The sequence below is a fragment of the Sylvia atricapilla genome, chromosome 14 (assembly GCF_009819655.1).
Source record: "Sylvia atricapilla isolate bSylAtr1 chromosome 14, bSylAtr1.pri, whole genome shotgun sequence".
In the NCBI taxonomy this organism is placed as follows: Eukaryota; Metazoa; Chordata; class Aves; order Passeriformes; family Sylviidae; genus Sylvia; species Sylvia atricapilla.
In genome coordinates, this window is record NC_089153.1 from 7,240,522 (window position 1) to 7,262,872 (window position 22,351).

The 22,351-nt window shown below is 37.5% G+C and overlaps 1 protein-coding gene across 2 annotated transcripts in view; it reads left to right on the forward strand.

Moving 5' to 3' along the window:
• The window catches only part of LOC136367401 (gamma-aminobutyric acid receptor subunit beta-2), a 93,664-nt gene that overhangs the window by 12,175 nt on the left and 59,138 nt on the right, over positions 1–22,351 (forward strand). For both annotated transcript variants that reach the window (XM_066328963.1, XM_066328964.1), the window contains exon 2: positions 17,502–17,584. In XM_066328963.1, the coding sequence (XP_066185060.1) occupies positions 17,502–17,584 (83 nt within the window). The remainder of the gene's footprint in view (positions 1–17,501; positions 17,585–22,351) is intronic.

The window sequence follows — 22,351 nt, forward strand, 5'->3', positions numbered from 1 at the left end:
CTCAGAATGTGATACTGGAGTATTATGGTAAGCATTTTGGTAGTTTCTTTAGTTTTGTTTATTTGAAATTTTTGTTTGTTTGTTTTTGTTTGGGTTTTGTTTGTTTTGTGTTTTTTTGGTTGTTGTTTTTTTTTTTTTTTGGTGTGGGTGTTGTGGTTTGGGGTTTCTTTTGTTGTTTTGGGGTTTTTGGGGGGGGTTTTTTTGGTTGTGTTTTTTTGGGTTTTTTTGGGGGGTTGTTTGGGGGGTTTTTGTTTTGTTTTATTTTCCATGAATATGTTTTGTTTCCATGAGTACTGAAGATATTTTTCTTTTACTGAAGGAGATAGGCTCCCAGCTGTCTTATCTGGTCACATCTTCTCTGCTTCACCTCATTTAATTTTCTTTAGGGTTTATCTTTCCATTTTACTTTAATTTGGCTTTAATTTCAGTACAATCTATATTTATGATTTATAGGATTGCTAAGAAAATTGGCTGTGTCCTGGTTTTAGAAAGAGGGGTAAGACTAAACCAAGGCACTGAAATTGTTCACAGAGGGGAACACTACCCCACAGAACTGAAGACAAGTAAAAGAGCATGGGGAGTAGTTTTTGTTTAATATCTAGAATGAAAGTAAATATTAAATGTTACCTGCCATTACAGTATTACAGAATCTTACTAGTAATTTGTTCAGAGGAAAGTATGGATATTGCATCAATATAAAGAAATTATATATATATATATATATAAAATCATATATATATACATGATTGATGGATGCAATGCTCAACTTCAGATAGGCAGAGATAATTATTACTGACACAAGAAAAAAGCATTGGTAAAGCAGTTTTTTCACTTGGATAACCTTTTTATTAAGTTGTATTTGTTGGTGCAGTATGTAGTAAGAACAGGTTTTCATTTTGCTTTGTAAAGTATTGGTTCAATAGTCAGTGTGATGTTAGATGTGTGATGGCCCAGCTGATAAACCTGGAGAGTGCTGGGCTGAATATCACTCCTAGAATCCTGAATTTCCCTCTCCTGCAATATAGGGAAGGATTGTGGCAAATTTAATACTGTGCCCGTGGCATAACCCCTAAACTAAACCCCTGTTTATAGAGATAAAGTATCCTTATGCTTTGACACTTTAAAAATTCTGTTTCAGTTTCATTCCTCAGTTATTTGTTGTTAAGCACTTCTTACCAGCCCTGGAAAACATGATGTTCAAAGTGCTTTTTAAAAGACATTGACAGGTCAGGCCTAGTGTGACAATCCATTGTCTTCCTTCTGAAAGTGTGATGCCAGTCAGGAGAACGGGGTGTCAGCTCTGCATCAGGGGATTTATCTACTAACAATGTTTTAGTGAAGATGTTTTGTGCCCAGGAACATGGAAGAGTTTCCATGTAGGTAAACAAGTCCTTCTCAATCTTGGTACAAAGGGTCAGCCCTACCAAAAACATCCCCCTTGTCTTCTTCAGCATAACTTTGTGTTATTTTCAATATTGAGTAGTAATGAAAACAGTGCCCCTACCCCTCCTAAAAATTGCCTCCCAATTTTTAATTCATCAAATATAATGTTAGCACTGACCAAATTTTCCTGCTTTCTTATGATTGTTTTGAAAATGCATTATCCTCTCCCCTTCTGGCTTTCCTTAGTTTTGCTATTCTACCTCATCACTGTGCTCATCCATGCTTTCTGTTTAGCAATTTTCTAATGTAAAATCTCCCCAAGCTCTAAAATTGTGGAAATGCAGGGTGGTTTTGTAGTTAGTTTTTCATTGAATTAGAGACCTTTATTATCCTGAGTCATTGTTTTCCACTAAAATTTAGCATGTGCTCCATTTTTTTTCTCCTTGTTGTAGAGGGGGGTGGAGGGAGGGTTGCCTTAGATTAATAGCACAGGATTGTCGGTATATTTGATGTCATGTTTCTGCTTACCAACTACTCTTTCAAAAGGCATCATTTTCATCCAAATCCAGTGAGACCATTTTTAGAGTATTGTTTTGGAGCCACTGTGACAGTTTCAGTAAATGTGAATTTTAATTTATTTGTCTAATGAAGATGAGGATCTTGGCTAATGACTACATAGTCATAAGTGATGATGCTTTTCCTCCTACTCCCTCATTGCTTAGAGCGTATATTAATTGTGCAGATGGTAGTGGCTTAGCTATGTGATAGTTCCCTTTCCATCTCCCCCTCTCATGGCATTTACACTGTGCAAAGAGGGTGTATTGCCATCTTGTTATTTATGAGGGCCTTGTGATTCATCACCTGCCTTTTAAACCCAATACTATGATCACATCTTGTTGCTAAGAGGCAGAATTTGCACGTGCACATTCTTCTTTTAAGTACACCTGTGCCAAGCTTTGCCTGAAACCTTCAAGCAAATCACAGCCAAGAGGACTGGATTTTCTTCTTCATTCCTACTAGCAACATGTGAAATTTGCAGTGCCAGCTTTATGCGGGTAACTAAGTCATTCCTTACGTGTTCAAGAGATTCTCAGACTTTTCAGTCTGTAAACCTGGCAGAACTTAAGTCAGGATTTACAGGTATTGAAGTTTCACTGTAAGCATTTCTTTTTTAACTACTGGAATTTGAGTATAATTTGTATATGATAGGTAGAAAATAAATACTTTTACTGCATTATTGTTTTGCTTTTCTACTCATGCATTCATTTGTTTTTTACGGTTTGCAAGAAACGACAGGAGTAATTTAGGCACAGTTAAGAAGACAATTCCTTAAAATTTTCTTTCTTTGATTTCATCTGTTTTTCATGGCTGTTCTGCTCCCCAGATTTTCTAGTATTGCTTCTTTCACACAATAGTATTGACATTTCTGTGTTCAAACATATTCCGGGTTTGTTCTCCAAAGAAGTCACAGATTTAATTTGTTTTCCTTATAATTTAAAGGCTTGTTTTCTTTTAAATATCACTGCTGTGTTCCTGGTCATTATTTGCAAATAATGGTAAAGGGTAATTTGGTTTGGTCTATTTTGCTTTTTGTTTAGGAAAGATCCTGTGCTGCAGGTAGAATTAAAGGAAGTTCATGGTTACTTTTTAAAAGCTACAGTTCTTTTTCTAGCAATGAGAGTTCTACCACAAGTGTCTCCTTAGCAAGTACATATCTATTGTTTCTGGCCATACCGGTATGAATACCTCTCAATTTGAAGCTGCGTGCAAGGCCCAGGGGATGGTGAGTCTTTGGAGTGACACAAAGAAGTGATGCTGAGAGAGAGGGGCTGAGTCTGGCATGTGTCAAGGTTTCCAGAATATAAACAGTCAGAAATGCGAATGAAGAAGTGACCTAAAAAGTAGAAAGAACCTGAAAGGAACCTGATTTTCCTCCACACAGAGTTGTAGGCTTGACCCAGAGCGTGGTTTCTGTTACCTAACACAAAAAATGCAAAGACTTTGCATAATATGAAGTTTGCTCTCAGAGTGAGGTGCTGGTATTCTGAATTTAGGAATGTCTCTGCTATTCCAGGAAAAGAGAAATTATTAACACTCTTTTAAGGCATTGCATTCATATTTGAATCTGTTGATAGAAGGAGATTTGGAATAAACGGAAAGCTGAGACAGATCCACTGCATCAACAGACTCGTAATGCTTTCAGCATCAGAAATTTGAGATGGGTACTGCCGAAAATTCTGAAGAGTGGAGCCATTTGAGCAAGCTGGTTATTGCCTCAGTTTCTGTGTCTCTATGAAATGTGGATCACAATATAAACAGACTCCAATCTAAATTCCAAAGAATGGTTTCTGTAATGCAGTACTGATGTTCATACAGATTTCTCTTTTGTCAGCTTGGAGGGGCAGCAGGAGAAAAACATTTAAACTTAACAGAAGAGTTATTAAACTGCTGACATTGTTCACTAAATTTCTTGTCTGTGGTTAGAAATGAGATTTACCACCAGAGATTTGGCAGTCACTGGCTCTAGCATTAGGTTAAATGAACATAGGTAATGCATGACAGTAGTGATGAATTCTGGTCAGTGCTTGGAATATCTGAAAGTAGATTTGTATCAGAACTACTGATATGTTGTGTGAAATAAAAAAGCCCGAGTGAACCAAGTGAAACTTAAACAGATGGATATTTCTAACACAGTATTTAACTACCTACTTGAGAATGTGTACTGGGAAATGAGAGAAATGTTGAACTGGCTTATAGAGAATTTTCTTACCCATTTAAAACATGGCACAGATAATTTTCATGAACCATCCCATGCTTGTCACCTGGGAAACCTGCTCACCCATAAAAGTGTGGCCATTTTGTTACACAGCATCCTCTCCTTCTGACCTCATATTGCAGGCAGCACTAACTTGAAGTCCCCATCCCTGCTAAGACTGCTGTTGAGTAGTTGTTTTTAAAAAGATCTTCCAGCATATTTCCCGTGAACCCTCTGCCTCATGGAGAGAGTGCTGGTTTGATACTGTGTTAGTGTTAGCCTTGTACATTAAACAAATTAAAAGGTCTTCTTGCCAGGTGGACAGTGGAAGCTACCATAACTTTTTACCATGGTAAGTGATAGCAGTGCTGACATGTACATGATTCTGTGGTTCTGCAGATTTTGCTGAAGGCCTGTGGCTGGATGCCATTGCTCACCTGGGCTCAGGATGGGTGGGGATGTGTAGGAGGGGACATAGCAGCTCCAATCTCCATGCTGTGCCTCGGGGATGGCTCTGTGCTAAACCTGCTGTGCCAGTGGTGCTTTTGCTTTATTGCCAGTGTTTGCAGTCACCTCAAAGCACCTGGGCATTTAATCAAGTAAATGCTTCCCAAGGCTCTGAATTTGATTTACTGAGTTGCAGCATGTGTTGTCCTATTGTTGATGTATAAAAGACTTTTAAGTAAAGCATAGGAGTAATTTCAGAGATTGGTTAAAAAAAAAAAAAAAAAAAAAAAGAAAGAAAAAGGTGTACTTTCTACAAAATGATCACTTTAAAAATTCTCTGAATTGAAGGAATGGCTCGCAGACTGGTGTGATATATTTGAGATAAACATTTAATTTCTCATCAGATATATGTCTGCTGTGTTGGGTAGGACTGACATTTTCCAGCTGACTTTTCATCTACCTCAAATGTGAACTAGTTTTAAATTGTTTCTTGGAGAAAAGAAGGTTCATGTATAGACAAGGTAACAAAAAAAGCAATGGAGGAGATGTTTTCTAAATTAAATTATAAACGTACAAAATACAAAGAAATCCTTCTTATGTAGCTCATGTATTGATTCAATTTTCACTGCAGTGTGAAGTGTTAAGATGCAGTTCTGGCTGCATAGAATGTTAAAAGTGATCCCCACTGTCTGCATAAGTCTGTGGGAAGCAGAAACCTGATTAAACTCTGATTGGAATCAGTTGAACTCAGGCTGTCTTTGAGACCCTCTTAAGTTCAAGTGATTCTGATCTGACTCAGGTCACACCCTCTCTGCTAATGGGATTGTGAGCAGTGTCATCCTAGGCAGGTCAGTCACAGATCTTCCAAGTCTAATGGCTTTGTTGGTCATAAATGCAAATAACTTTGATTGCAGAAACTCAAGTATCTTACAAGCTTTAGAGTGGAAAAGAAGGTAAAATTTCTAAAGCTTGTCCTAAGGGAATAGAGATTGAAGCATATTTTGCAGGAAAACAAGGTAATGAAGAGGAAACTCCTTTTTTTTTGGAAGGGAGGGTTGCATTTTGCAGTGTATGGATTAGTTTTGCCACTGAGATCTACTTACTGAGACCTTTCAAAGGTTTTGTTTCATAAACAGAACAGGACAAACTGAATATTCCCTATCCAGATTTTCTGTTTAGATTTCCAGCATTCAGTGTGTCATACAGCTTATCAAACTTTCAGGTTTTTTCCAGTATGATGCAGCTGATAAGTCAGAAATCTTTTTGGTGATTTTCCTGTTTCTGTTTGGAATAAAGTTACGAATGTTCTGAAATTAAGATGAGGAAGAGAAAGGTCGTGACTGAGCATCCTAATTTTGGCACAGGAGGAGATGTAGCCCTTGGGAACTGGATTCCAGAAGGATGGCTGGAGTTAACTTAGATGCCTGTTAATTTTAGTCATTAGATTTGAGTCATTGTTCTGCTTCTCTCACACATCCAGTAAACTCATTGCTAAAGCTGAGTTGAATTGATGTAAGTACTGATTCTGAAATGTTCAAAGAGAACACAGCTTCTCATTTTCAAAATAATATTCCTGCTTTTTCAATAATGTATTAAAGCAATAAGAGTATCTGGTGTCCCAAATGGATCAGATATGAAATGGGCAATACAAGCCTAACAAAATAGATGAGGAGAGTGCTGAGGCCAGACATGACATCTGGAATGTGATAGAAGGCAATTCTAAGTAATTTATTTTTCCATTGTCAAAATAAAAAGGAAGTGTACTGGCTTGGGCCTACTTACTTGACCTATCTGTCAGAAGAGAGAAAAGAGGAATTAGGATCAGAAATAGCTGCAAAATGGGTTTTCCCCACAGATCTCCACCTGCAGATTAGCCTGAGCAGGAAAAATAGCAGTGTTTAAGAATAAAATGTGCAGAATACTTTCCCCATGTCAGACCTATCCTAAAGCATTTATATGAATAAGAAGGATCTTTTCACAACTCCCCATTGCAGTATTTCATATAAAAAACTATTTGTAGGTGTTTTTCTTGTCTTTTTTTTTTTCCTCTCTGCAGGAGCCTTACCTTAAGTCGTTTGATGCTAATAGAAATTTGTGACTTGAAACCCATTTGGTGTGAATTAGGCCTAAAAATATCTCCTAAATCTTTATTCATTTCTTCAGTTAAATACTGTTCACATGGGAATGGTTGTTGAGCTGAGGTGTGTAACTACAATGCAAACAGGTGATTTGCTCAAGACAGCTTAAACAGCCTCAAATCCATCTGATAATTGGGCAGGAGAATTCCCAGGGACAGGCTGGACACACTGGACTGAAGTGAAGGGTGAAGATCTGGGCCTATATATCCCTACATGTCAATTCTTAGTGTGCACATAGAGAGGGGATGATTTACATACATGTTTCTTTCATCTGTGTTTTATAGGTAATAATTTAATACAAATCATTGAATAAATTGTAACCATTGTTAAGAATTCTGGTAGTCATTTTAAGTGAGCGACTTCTATAAATTCAAAATATTGTTCTGGAATACCCACTATCTGTATTTGTACTGGCCATGTTTGTCAGATCTTATTTACTCTGTGCAGGATTTGGTGTCCTGCTTGGTATACATGGACATCTGCTTAGGTTAACTTTTAGGATTAAATGTAGGCACTGAATCTTTAATTAATAAATAATAAAAAAATTTAAAAATATTAATTAACAGCCAATTCTACAGAATAAATGATGTAAAATCCTTGATACAACCCAAACGAATCTTCTGGAAATAAAAACATCACTGAAACAAAATGAGGCAATTCAGGAGCAGTTAGCAGCAGTGGCTTGTCATTTTTTGTTTGCTAATACTGCCTCCTGCCCACTTGCCAGTGGAAATAATTCTGTAAATTCTGGCAGGCAGGTGAGAAGGAGCAGTTCTATTCTAACAAAGTAAAAAAGTGGGAAAAGTAGTTGAAAGTCATCTGTAATTAGCCACATTGGACTAAAAGATTTGAATCTTAATTGAAGTTCTGACACTGACAGTACTCATTCTGTTTTAAAAATCTATTTATCCTACCCATCGGCAGTTTTGTGAGGTGTCAGTGTCTGATGCCTGTAATTTGCTGAGACACTTGGATGTACAGGTCTTGCAGTCCTGTACTTGTGCAAGAGGACTTGTGAAGTGCTACCTCTGTTTTGCAGCCTTAACATTAACACCAGTATCAAAACTGGGTTTTATTATACATGTATTTTTTGGCTTTTAGTTGGGGTTTTTTCTCATATTCTTGGTGTCTTAACTACCTGCAGTGCTGTTGACCCATTAGATTTCTCCCTGTTCTAGGGAAAAATGCTCTCATTGCTGAGTGATAAACTTGACACTCTTCAGTAATCACTACTCTATGGACGTAACAGTTGCTGTAAAAGGAATGTTAAAACCTTCCCCCAAGGGCTTATCTGTAATTCTACACTCCATCTTTTAATTCTGTGCGATGTTCCAGGTCATTATGTATTATGTCAGTTGTACCACTCTAATATCTGGAAATAGGCCCTTGGTGCTGCCATGTAGACACTCCTAAGGGCATGAATTAAACACATTTTTAAAAACTGACCAATGATGTCTTTGTGTGCAGTGTGTGTGATCTGCTGACATCAGAGCTGTGGGGAAAAAAAAGAATAATTCAGTCCAATTATACTTATTACATTTTTGCAGTCATAGCATGGTAACTTTTTGCAATAAAAAACAAAATCTAAAACCAATTGAAATAAGACGATAGGTGTGTTGACAGCAGTTTTATTGTTTTATTGCTACAGCAATCAGCAAATTAAATGATGTAAAAAAAGAATTAGATAAAAATAATGGTAAAAAGTTGGATTCTTAGGAATGAAATTATAGATCAATGCTAGGTATTAACTGGGGTCTCATGACATTAATATTGTGGTCTGCTTCTATTCTCTGTGTTAAATCTAAAAAATTACTTGGATGATGCAATAGTGAAGTACAGTCCAGGAATTATTAGCAATCAAGATTTGTGTAAAATCAAGGATAAAAGCTTGGTGAGATACTTCCCAATCAATGGCACCCAATCCTTCCTAGCCTCTGTGGCAGGGATTGAAAATGGTATTTGACTGCAAAAAAACAAAAGGAAAATACAGCTGCAGGGATAAGCCCCAAAAGTCAGAAAGAGCATTCATCAAGTGTGATGAAGGAGCATATGTTATTTATGTTGTTATGTATATATATGTGTGTGTGTGAATGTGTTTGTGTTGCTTGTCACTCATGATGAATATGAACAGAAAATGGAATTAGTAGTGTTTTCTGATAAGGCCACACAGTTGATTGAATTGTTCTGTGTGTTTCAAAGCTATGTTTGTTTTCTTCTTTTCAAATCATGCTTTCATATACTTTGAGACCCACTGTATATATATATATCGGAAGACAGATACTTCTAAGTATTGCAAAACAGGGTTCCCATTTTCCCTTCAGCTGAGCCCTGAAAGGTGTCGGTTTTAAAGTATCAAGTCGTAAATCTTGCAGTCAAAAGAAAGGGGCAGGAGAGGGAGGGAAGCTGGTTTCTTACTGTTTCCTTTTAAAAGCTTTTACACAGCCCCTGGAGATGCTGATCAGGTGAGGATATGCAAACATGCTTGCAATTAGAATTATGTGCATTGGCTTTGTAGATGCAAGATAAATGTAGTATGGACAGTCTCATTCTCACTGAAATATAATATCCCTTACATGACTTTCTGTTTTACCTGTAGCAATGAGATACACACACACACACATACATATATACATATATACACACGTTTTTGTGCACTGGAGAATTTTTTTGTTTTAAAACATCTGCTGTGGACATCACGACCTACCCATGCATTTCACCATCCTCATCCCCTTATTGCCACAGAGGGGATGAAGCATTATGACCTACTAACTACAAATAATGGCCATTCAATAAAATTAAAAGCAAACTGAGATATTAGTGTCAGTGTGCTAATCTAGCCAATGGTAGTGTAATACATTAACTTTTAGACAAAGTCTGAGGGCTGGACTTCAGATGCTTTGTAGCTTTAAGATCATTTGTGTTATTTTTTTTGTGTTCTGCCTTTATTGACAGTTGATATTACAGTGATATTTGAAAGGATGTCAGTAGGGTAAAATTACATATTTGGGTACGTGTCTCTTACTCTTGCCCTAAATATCAGAAATAAGCTGAAATATTTATTTGCCAAGCTAGAATATTGATCTTATGACAATAGTCAATTACAAGGATATTTGGGTTATTTTGCTGAAAGATTACAGGAGATTTAATCAGCTTGTGCAATAGCTAGGACAAAAGAGGCTGTTTCTCATTCTCTTTTTTGCTTGTAGCACTGTTTTAGGCCTTCAAGATGCATGAGGGGAGAGGGAATGTGGGGACAAGGGAGATTTTGGCTACATCCTTCTCCTTCTGATGAGCTGAGCAACTGCATGTGCTTCCAGCTCTCATGGGAAATGTTTTAAAAAATAAAATTATTTTCTACAGCTGTTTGATGGTGGCTCACTTCTGAGAGAAGGAAAGAGGATGTATTACCAGAGGTAAGGGGATGCATTTTGCAAGAGCACTCTGTGGCAAGTAGAGAGCACATTACAGGTGCAGTGGGTCAGGCTGCTCAGGATGTGCTTCCCTGGGACACACATCTGTGGCTCTTACTCTGGGAGATCTCTAAGCATGCTCTGTATTTTTAAACTGAGCATCTGGTGAATGACAGTTTGGTTTGAGACCTGTTCAGTGAGTAAGGAATGGGGAACATCATCCTCTTTAACATCAGGAAAAGCAGAACCAAAAAATTTTTTAAAAAAATTTAAAAATCAGCATTTTTATAAGACTCTATCATGGATAGAGGTGGCCTAGTGCAATGTTCTCTAGAAAGTTTCAGTAACTGGGGCACTCAAGACATCCTGAGCAATGGTGGTAACTGCAAGGCAGCAGGGTTAACAATAATGATGTAGTTGTGGATCTGCTTGGAGGAGGATTTTTCCCTTACTCATTCTTCGTTGCGGTGAGAAAATCATGGTTCTGTGTCACTCTGACACGCTACTGAAATAGATGTTGGTGCATTTTTGGTAAGGTCAGATTGTCTATAGAAAGTAGAAGAAGATATTAAGAAAAGGTGAGCAAATGCTTCATTGCTACCTCAGGTAAAGTTTTTCTGAGCAGACTGAAGAGGAAAGAACTTACATATTTGTGAGCTTTTCTTTTTTGCTCGAAATGCAAAGGTATATAGTAGCTTGTCTAATGGGGTAAAAGGCATAGAAAGTAAATGGTCTAATGGAAATCCTATCGGGGCGGTGCAATTTTCATTGCATTCCAGTCTGTATGGATAAAAATTTCTAATAAAAATGGAGTTAGGTAGTAGTAACAACCTGTGTCTGGTACTCTGCTGTGCTTCTTCAGCTCACCTTCATGCTGACTCTAAACTGTCTCCCTGATGGATTGGTTTTAAAGTGTGACTCCTGTTTTAGGACAGGGAGAGTTCATTTTACTTTTGTTTCAATGCTTTGTTAGAATTGCATGGGTTACTGCTTTATTTTAAGGGTTGTTGAAATAAATTTAATAGTTTCTGGTCTGTGCTATAGGGAGTTTTACTTACTTTTTTCCCACCTTTTTGGATCTGGGAGTAATTCTGCATATTATGACTCCACTTGCGTTTATTATTTCTGTTGCCACTTTCCTGTGGGAAATGAGCTGTCTGACTCACAAAAGCCAGAGAAATGAGAGTTTTGGGTTCTCATCTTACTACTTCTGTAAGAATTACTAAATAAGCTACAATCATAAAACTTTTAACTGGATATTGTTTTGACTTTCACATTAGTTTTTAACTCAAATAGAACTTTTTACCTCCAAAACAGTGCAAACACCTTCCACTCAGTTTCCTGGAATAGGCAACTGATGGGCAATATTCTTGACTGGTGGCATGTTTGTGAGAAGGGAAGAATTTGAAGAAATCAAATGCACAGTAACCACGGATTAAGAACATAATGAAGTGACTACAGTTTCTGTATAAGCTCATTCTTCAGAGCACAAGCTCCTCACTAACAGAGGGAGGTTGCTGGGGGTTGGCACCTGCAGATGTTTTGGAGGAAAGGGTTGCTGACTTCTAAGACCCACATAACAAAACATTCTGACACAGATCCTGGGGTGAAACAAGACACTGTTCCTCCAAAGATAGGCATCAGGCTACTGCAGTTGTTACTCTGGTAAGGCTTATTAAGGGGGAAAGTTAATATTATTTTGTCCATGATAATTTGTGCTTCCTTATTCCTGTGTTTTTACATGCAGTATTACCTGCACAATTGGTGCGCTGAAGCAGTGCATACTTTATGGAGAATATATTCCCTGTTTTCTCTAGGACTTCAGTTAATTAGGAACTGTGTCTTTATCTTCCTGGAATAAAAATTGTTAATATAGGGTATGTCTACAGTGCAATTTACATGTTAGAGCTAAGCACGTTATTTTAGGTAGTGAGAACTGATTAAAAACGCACCAAATGCCTGTGTCTCCTTGGAAAATTCTACCTTTCTTCCATAGTTTGAGAGTCTGTATTTAATGTGATGCAATATCAGAACAACTGGTTTAAAAATGTTGTGTATGTATGATTTATTTTGTGCAGTATTACTTCAGTGGTAGCAATATAAATTTTTAAGAGAAAGAAAGTGAAATAATGCACTTTTTATTTTAATGCTGACATTATTTGAGTGAAGTAGATAGACCTGTAATTTTCCCACCCAGAATAAGAAACATGTTTTGCAAAATATTTGAAAGTAAGACTTTGGGGTTTTCAGTGATGGTTAGTAAAGCAAAAGGACTATAAATTCTGGGTAAGTGGAGGAGATGTAAGAACTCTTTATTCCAAGCTTGGTTGTTTCATACTACTGATCATGCTCATATTGTTTCATCTTCTGTAAGCCCTCTAGTATTTTAGCATGATCCCTTTTATTAATTTCTTTTGAAAGGGAGAAGTGAATTGAATGCTGAAAGATAAGGATACATTTCTCAGTGATAAAATATTAAAATTATGAAGTGCTCCTTTGAGCTCTTCTTCCATTTTATATAGGTGTTATTTTCTAGAGAAGAGCCTATTACTTCAAAAAAAGGTTTGAATGAATTCAATATAAAGCTGAGATTATTGTAGCAGAAGATTATACTGCAGTGTGATGTGTGCTTTTTGCAAGGATTTAAATTAGGATGATGCTGTGGCTGAATTTTGGACACAGTGACAGATTAGTAGGAAATGCTATCTCACTTAAAGAACAATTTATAGAGCTGCATGTATAGCAGAAGATGGAGTGGAACACTGCAGCAAAATTCTGATTCTTCTGTGACAGTTCTTTTACCATGAAGTAAGAGCCCAGTTCTCTGGTTTTTCATGACTCTTCCCTGCTGGCATGCAGATGGCACAATAGGCTGTACTTTAGCAGAGAAATGCAGAACATCTTCCCAAGAAAGCTCAGAGGCATAGAGATTTTAGTTTCCTATTAAAAATCTGGTATGCTTCTTTTACCAGTCTCAGCGAGAACAGAACTTAATGAGATCTAAGTTTCTGTGTGGGTTCTGACTCTCTGTGTTTTATCAGCTACAAAACTCTACAAACACAAATCTCTTGTATTACATTTAGGTAATGCTGTAGTATCATATCCTTCATATCCTTGTATTATGGTTATGCCATTCAGCTTTGACAAATATGCTTAGTGCTTTCAGAGAACACCTTGCTAAGGATTGCACACTACAGAAACAAGGGAGAAATATCTACATGTCATTAGCTAATGAGTTTTAAATGGAGTAAGAAAAGTGAGCTGTTGGCACTTTGGTTGGAATACTCAGGAAATGCTGAGGAGGAATGCTAGAAGAGCATTTTACAGATTCTGGGTAGCGTGTGTGTATTGTTTCATCTCAAATAGAGACATCAACATCAATAAAACAGCTGTTCTTTTTTCTCTATAAAACTACACTAGACTCAATCTGCTGTCTACAGTTGAAAGCTTATAGCTGATTTATAACTGAAAGATTCAGTAGCTGAATGTTGAGATTTAATGTTGAATTTTTGGAAATGTCACTATTGTTTGATGTTTCCTACAACCATCTCTTAACCTATGATCATGCAAGTGAAGCTTTTCTTTTCTGTGAATAAGCAGAAGGAGGAAAAATTTTGTGAACTCTGATTAGCAATAAATTTATTTTATTTAAAAGTGGATACGTTAATATGTCTATCAACTTTGACGTATATTTAAACCTGATGCTATCATCCAGGAGAGAGATTTATCCCACTGATGTTTTGTTTCCAGAATTTCCAGGTATTTAAAATTGGTTTTGCTGGCTGCTGCTGTCCCAGCTATTTCCAGCTTGTCATGCAGGAGGACTTTTTCCAAGAAGCGAAGGTGAATAGTGGATCTGGCTGCAGTACATTATTCAGTAACTAATTTAGAGGGTTCCTTACTCCCAGCCCACAGAGAATTCTTAAAAAGCCCTTGATAAAGAGATTCAGTCTGTTGTCCCTGTGAGCTCTGTGGATTGCTCCTGATGCTGTTAATGGAGAGTCAGTCAGCTTACAGATACACAAATCTGAAGCAGAATTTCACTCTGCTTTCAACTAGATATATGTGCATATATTTAGAGAAAGAATTAGTTTTTGTATTTTCCTGGGCTTCGTCTCTCTCTTTGGCTCCAGAGGATTGTGATCTGTTAGAGCCAGAACAGGAGAGGAGGGTGTTACAGGGTTCTTGTACTACCACTCAGGAGAGCTATCTGAAACTGTCTCATCGTTTCTGCATATCTGCAAACCTGTAATTACAGGTCAGGGCTGCTTCCTTCCAGGGCAGAGATAAGTTTCTTTTACTGCTTATTCTCCACAGCTTTGCAAAGCCATTGCAGCTCCAAGAGGGAGCTGGATTCTGTCCATCTCCACATGTCATTAGCATTGCTCTCCTGTCTTCCAGTGCTGTTTTTTCTTCACTGGTGGTGTCAGAACTGTTTAAGTTGCTATTTTGAATTTCAAATTCCACTTGAACTTGTCAGAAAAGCAAAATCTATAGATTTTGCAGAACTGTTCCCTGCAAATAACTGAAAAATAAGACCTACTAGCACTGCTGGCATAGTATTATAATACAGGTGTTTTCTGCCTCACTTTAAGTTTGGAACTGTTTAAAAAGAGTTCTTTATGCCTTCACATTTGGCCTCTGAAAGTAGTGCAAATTTTCAACAAATCACAAGCCCTCCAAAGATTTGGAGGTGGGCAGTTTTTCAGCTTTCTCAGAGTTTATCTGAATTATTTTGAATTGTTGATAGAAACTTTACTTTCCCTGAAAGTCAGTGGTGCTGCAGATTTTTTGCAGTGTAGCTGTGCTTGTTTTAACTCATGAAGTTTTCTCTAGATCTACTTCATAATACTTTACTTAGTCTGTTTAGTGATGCTTTTGGGTTTGCTTTTTTATTGTGCTTCATAATAAGTCTACATTCAAAATATAGTTCATAAAAGAGGAAGATGAAAACTCATTTTCATTGTTAGGAATCATAAAAATATCACAAGGTTTCTCTTTCTTTAGCAACAGATGAAAAGATGAGTGTATGAGGGAGACAGTTCTGTGATGTGTTTCATTTCATGTGGTGCTTCTGAGTCCTGTTATTGTGTATAATCCCTAATGACTGCAGTGCCTTGAGTCACAGTGTTGTTTTTTTAAAAGCTTTCACTTTTTCATTGTTTGTTCTCAAGGTTACATTATGCAAAACACAATGTTACATTTTTTGCACTAGTACAGACTGTATAAAAATATTTTTAATCCTGCTGTGAAAATCGAAACAGCTCTGCTCTGGGGGAGAGGCTTTGGGCCTGTTTCAAGTGTTCCCAAATTCTAAAATCTGCTGTTTCTTCCTCTGTCTGAAAAAGTGTGGGTCATGTCTCTTGTCCTTAAAAGTGTTCCAAGGTGGTAATTCTTGAACTCTCTTGCTCTGGTAATTTTGAAGAAATTGGGAACCACCAAGAATTATCCCAAGGTAGTTTTGCTGTTTAAATAATTATGAAGATGAAAGAGAACTTTTTCTATGTTACAATAAATGTGAGAAGCCAGGCTAAAAATATGAGAGAGGAATGAGGAGAGGAAAGGACAGATTTCTCATTTTATTTCAATGGATTTGCAGTGTGGATAAGAAGATAAGAAGGAGCAAGCAAGTTGAATTAAATACATCATTCAAAACTTCTGTTTTGATTTGATTAAATCCCTGCTCTACCAATCATTTTCCTTATTGTGTCACTTTTTTTCTTTACTTTCTGGTGAGGTAGGGCATTGTGTCTTTTCATGATTTGCTAATGTTCCCTACAGAGCTTTTATCCCAGCTGTCTGCAGCCTTTGGCTACTCTTGGGGTTTTTGCAATAAAAATCCTCTGGAAACGTGTGAGAATTGTGAGTTCTCCACTCCATCAGTTTGAACAGACACTGTTGAAGGTCCCATGGGCTGGGAGTTGTCTCTGTGTGGAACCCTTGGATCTGGGAGACTCTGGTAGGAAGTGTTTAGTGCAGAGAAAGCTGTGAGAAAACTGGGTTGTCAACCAGGTTAGCTTTTACTACAACTCTTTTGTGCATTTAAATCTTGGCTGTAAGTCTGTGCTCTGCCTTTTCCTCTTGTAAAACTCCTGACTATAATATAAGGCAAGTACAGAAATACTGAGGAAATAAAAACAACAAACCTCCCCACAAAAAACCCCAACATAACCCAACAAAAAACATGAGCTGTAAATTTTTTCTGGTCTCACAATTCCATTCTTGAAGCTTATCCCAGAATAATCAGTCTTACATTTATACTGGAACAGGCCAGTTTCTTTGATTTTTCTTTAAATTTTAAAATAGTGAACCAAGAGGTTCCTTATGAAATACCAAGAGGTTTTTTTACCAATATGTGCTGCTGCTTGCTCCGGTTGCACTTGCTATCAACAGACATGCATTTCTCAGCAGATTGGTTTTGTTAAAAGCTGGAAGGCTTTCACTGAGTGGTCTTTTTACCCTTGCTTTTGTCCCACTCCAAAAAGCTTTCTTGTGAAGCATCTCAAGTAACGCACACTGATTAAAAACATTATATTACCCAGAGCAATCCTGAGTACCCCTGTATGGAATGAAGAACAAACTTGGTGCCAAAAGATGTTCCTTTTCTCCAAGAGACCAGTAGGATAGGACAGTAAGCATACTTATGAAGGTTCTTAAGTGCAGAAATAGTTGCTACAGTCAATTTTGACCAGGCAACAGGAATTTTCTGCCACTAATGAACACTTTTTAGGCATTCAAGGAGAAATAAGAAGATCTATCAAATGAAAGAGTTCTCTGAAGTCTTTTTATCAGAACAAAGGTTGTACCAGAAGGTTTTGAACTGTTCTTGAACATTCTAAATATCTATCATGAAAGGCCAGTAGTAAACCTCATACATGAGACAGGATTTTGAGAAGGAAACTGTTGGTCACCCAGTCTCTAATTAATACCTTGGAAAGACATTGATCTTTCCAAGCACAAATGTCTTAATGCATCCATCTGCTCCATCTTGGGTTCCACTGTGGAGATCATCATCTTGGATTTTACAGTTTTAGCTAATTCATTCGTTCAGCCTTTCAGCTTGAAGAAAGCTTGTACAAATGGTTGCTGCCCTGTGCTCTCATGGTTTTAATGGTGTGGAAGCAGGTTCTCCAGGTGCATTGGCCAGTCAGCTGTGGATAACACCCAGCAGAAAATACTCGTGTCGAGAGGAAGCCACGTGTGGTCACCAGGCTGGGATAACCTCCCTGGGACAGCACTGGTTACAGGCAAGCAGAAGACATGTAAAAGCATCAGTTAGGTAGAAATACAGCTTCTTCTTTCAACAAAGTGTGATTGAGGCAGGATTGGCACAAGGCACGTTAACAAACCCTTCTCTTTCCTTCCCAGAATTACGACAACAGCTGCTTGTATGATGGACCTGCGGAGATATCCGCTGGATGAGCAGAACTGCACACTGGAGATTGAAAGCTGTAAGTACTTCTGCAAATCCTACTTATTCTCTCGTCAACTGCTTTAGAGTTTTTATTTCTGCCAGGTTCTGTTTTTTTCAGGTTTCGTTCAGTTGGTTTTTTTTTTTTTTTTTTCCCCCATGCTACTAACCCAGTTGTCTTTCTGTCTGATGATGTTTAGATCCTTGTAAACAAATGCAAAAAAAAAAAAATAGCTTTCCAGATGGATTAGTAATTTATGGCATGAGGATTAAAAGTTATTCTGAGGCAAAAGTTATTCTGTGTTTTGATGGACAATTTACAGCTTTAAAAGTCTCATTCAAATGCTTTGTCGGAGTTCATGTGAGGAGCACAAGGATTATTGTCAGTTCTTTATCCTCCTTTACTGCTGAACTGTGTGGCAGCTTGTTTCCATATATAAGTGAAGGCAAGAGGTTAGAATTGTCCTTGAAATAGGTGTTTTGTGGGGTTTTTCCTAACCACTATGTTGTAGTTAAACTTTCAATGCAGATATACAATCTGTTTATTTAAACTAATTTAATGGCTGATGTCTGTTGAACTTTTTATGTAGATAAAACTCGTGAAGTAAAAGATTTCTTTTCTCTGAAAAATATTCATGATCACTTTTATAATGACAATATTGCCAGCATGTTATTTAACAGTCTAATTAACATTATATCAGAATTTTCAAGAATAATGTCACATTTTAATATACAGTACACAAGTATGTGTTCTTTTAAAATAATTTCTGTATTATGAAATATGTGGGATTTCTGTGTTTAATTTGTGCTATAGTCTGGTAAGAACTCAGTAAAGCTGAACTTCTTTTTGAGAAAGTATTTAAGAATATACTGTACATTTGCATCCAAATTTAATTCATTTTACTGGAATTTACAGATATGCTAAAATTCTTGTGACACTGTTGCCTGAAATAATTTCCATGCATAAGTAAGCAGAGTGAGACTATCATTAAAATTCTGTGTACCTGTATTAACAAGCAGCAAATGTAGTGATGGACTTTGCACTGAGAGTGGATAAAATCTAGTTTGTTTTGGGGTTTTTTTGTAGTTCAGTGTAGAATTTCCATTGATAGCATTTGATTCATGATCTCATGCCTGCACCCAGCTATTATACAACCATTATATAGCTAGTATATATATTAGGCTGATTATGATGTGTGAGAAAACTATTGGCATAATTCAGGCTTACAGAAATTTTTATTGAGAAAATTTTTGCTATGACAGTGTCTTTTAACTCATAGCAAGGACCTGGTATTTTTCTATTCTCCATTTGTGTGTGTAAGGGGGGGAAGCTGGTGAGTCAGAGGAAATCCTTTCTCTCTGTTTACGGCATTGTTTAAATGGCCAACAAGGTCTTGACATCTCTCTGCATTGCTGAGATGACTAAGTCTTATTTGGATTCACAAACTAGATATCCCTCTTTTTTCTTCATGTCATTGTGTTTACTGAAATTTGGGGCTAATATCAAGTTTTTGTTAACCTAGATTTGCATAAGTATAGATTAATTTGCAAGTTAGCAAGTCTTGTGCAAAAGGGTTGTGTATAAAATATGAAACATGACATAGAGGAAGTGATGCCATCTATTAAGATACAAGAGAAGCATCCTATGTCACTCTAGGACAGTCTTAGTGAGATACAGAAAGTGTAAGAGAGGACTATTTCGCATTAATTTAAAAATATCAGTTTTGAGAAAGTAAATCCTGGTTTTTTACCATGTAAAACTAGTTACACTATAAGGTCCTTTAAAAGCAGAAGCTTGTTGAATATTCAGTTTTGCTAAGATGCTTCTGAATATGTGGGCTATCATGTCCAAGAGGGTCTACTCTGAGGTATTCTACTTCTCCCTTTCTTTTTTTATTCTCCAACATACTGAACAGTAGGGTTCAGAGAGAAAACACTTTTCCTATATATTAATTTTTTAGTTTCCCAACTTGCAGGCAACAGAGAGGGTTTGGGTTTTTGTCTTAGTTGAATATTGGCTTCACTCAGTAAATACCTGTCTATTCTGCACCCTACCTCTGCCACTGCAGTTTGTGTTGCTGAGTTTCTGATGATTCTTGAGAATGATTTTATCTCTCTGCTGTTTCCTGCCTCTCTGGAATTGTAACTGTTGAAAGGAATATCTCAGCTAATCATCCATAAGACTAGTGAAAGCTCAAAGGCAATAAGAGGTAAAAGTGAATTTGATGACTTCATATTCCTATAAACTAATAAAATATCATATTGCACATCCTCAGTCTAACAGAAATTATTGTGGTTCTTTTGAATATTTTTAAGTGCAATAATTTGAGATTCATCTGGTGCATCTGGACCTTTGTTCATTTTGTAAAGACAAATATTTACTTCAATTCCTTCTTATCTTATTTCATAATGTGTTAGGCCTGGCGATATTTATGTTATACTGAGGTAAAATTCAGAATCTGCTTTATGACAGTGGATTATTTTTGTTTGTTTTTTGTTTTGTTTTCTATTTCTTTGTTGATGTGGAAAAAAAAAAAAAAAAAAAAAAAAAGGCATTGAGTTTCCGCTCAGAAGCGTGTTTCCTCAGAAACACTTTCCATAGTGTTTTAACCAAGAGTCATTAAAGACATCAAAGCCCTGCTGTCCTCAGCCTTTGGCAGACAGGGAGCTCCCCATGCAGCTGTACTGACCAGGGAAAAACACTCAGGGGCAGGAGGAATGCTTTGCTGATGAATGAAAAAATAATTGTTTTCAGGACATTTCATTTATGTAAAAGCCTGGGGTGTTTGGAGCAGAAATCAATAGATTTTTTTCTTTTTCCTACTTCATAACAAAACCTCCAGAGAAGCACACTAGGTTAAAAACTTCCACTCAGTGAGAGAATGTGGAAAATGCCAGAAACAGAGCCAAACCAGTATCATTCCTCCTCATGGCATTGCAGGGTAGCACCAAAGACTTTCTAATCAAATCATCTGTGGAAGCTCAACAAGAGAAAGAGAAGTCATCTTTGTGTGCTCAAGGTGACTTTATGGGTACTTTTAAGGCACCAAAAAGAAATCAAAGCAGCCTTTTGCTGAAGCTTTGAGCGCTTTGCAGATGGCTGCTCTGGCCATCGATCAAAGCTGTAATCAGGTCACACGGGACAAATGGGGGAGCTCCAGGAGCTGACCAGGCAAGGCTTTTCTGGGAGAGCAGGACTGTGTTTGATGCCAGGCAAGGAACTGCCATGCCCAGCAGTGGGGAGTTCAGCATAGGAGGATACCATGGCAACATGGGACTTCCAACTACTGCACAGTAAGTGGAAGGATGAACACATGACTCTTGGGCCACTCACAGCTAGAATTTAAAAAGTTGTTAATTCCTTTTTTTTGTCCTTTTATCAAACATGATGTGTATTCCATCCCCTTTGTCACTTCTGAGTGTGTTTTGCATCATGGCCCTTGCAGAGAGGATATTCCTCTATCAGCAGAAGGTGGTCCTATCAAAGTGCCCCTTTTTTCATGTTGCTCATCATCTCCATGTTCAGATTTCCTAATATAGATTCTATGCCAATCCAACACTATGTGTGGAGCAGAGACATGAGTTGTTTAGCAAACAGGGATGAATTCCACACAGGTCCATTGCCATTTTGGCACCATCAGCTTCTAGTGTGACTTCCTCGGGACAGGTGCTTTGTTCTTTATTTGTCCTCAGTTTATTTGTCTCCAGTATGCTGAGAAAAGGTATAATTTCAGTGGCATGATGCACTGAAAATGAACAGGAAATCCTTGACTCCTCTTCAGTGTGGAGATAGGATGATTCAGGAAGAGCTAAAATAATCCCCAGCACTAGATGATTCCTCTGTAGAGTCTGAAGAGGGGAAGGAAATTTAGGTTCACCATCAGTGCATATGATCAGGGTGGGCTGTGTGCAAGGGAACCAGTGTTTGTAAGGTTTTGGTAACACACACCCCCACACCCAGCTGGGGGTTGGACTTTCAGGCTGGAGCTCAAAGAACACCCGAGATATATTTACCCTACAGGTAGGCAAGAAGGAAGGAAGTATTTTCCTTTTTTCATTATATCTCAGTACATCTTTGCAGCAGTCTCTGCATCCTGGGAGTTCTCACAGCACAAACAAGGTGATGCCGTGTTTGCAAATGAAGAAAGAATTGTACAGGAGTTCTGCAGCTGACTTTTAATGCTTTCATGCTACCTGGAGTTAAATGTAAAAGGGAATGCAGTATACTGTAGCAATGGGGAACAAAGAGACACGGACCCCCTTATGCAGCCATCTACTTTACTGTAGAAAACACTCTCCTTTTATACCTTTCATCTCAACAAGATAAAACCAAAATTTAACAGGAGGGCACCATTGGCTGCTCAGCTGCAGCTTCTGTCCATAACTGCCTCTCACCCCCCTGCTGACCTCCAACCATCCAGAGCCTGCAGCTGAGCCTTCCCACTGGGCCTTCTGGTGAACATAAGCCTTAACAACTTTCACAATTATAGCCCCACGTCATCCCACAGTATACAAATATTTAATCTGTGCCTATCAGCCCTAGACCATACCAGCAATATAGATTTCTACAGCGAAATTAATATTTTTAAGTGCCTTTTTTTATCATTCTACAGTTGAATAGGGAGAACATATATAATCAAAAAGACAGAAACAAAATGTGAATGGTTTTAAAACTTCTAATGGATTTTGTCTTTTATATTCAGTTTGAACAAGAGTAAATTTTTCCTTATTAAAAATAACCCCAATAAATAATTTTATCAAGGGATTATTGCAAACAAAAAGGGTCCTTTTCAAGGAGTCCATATTC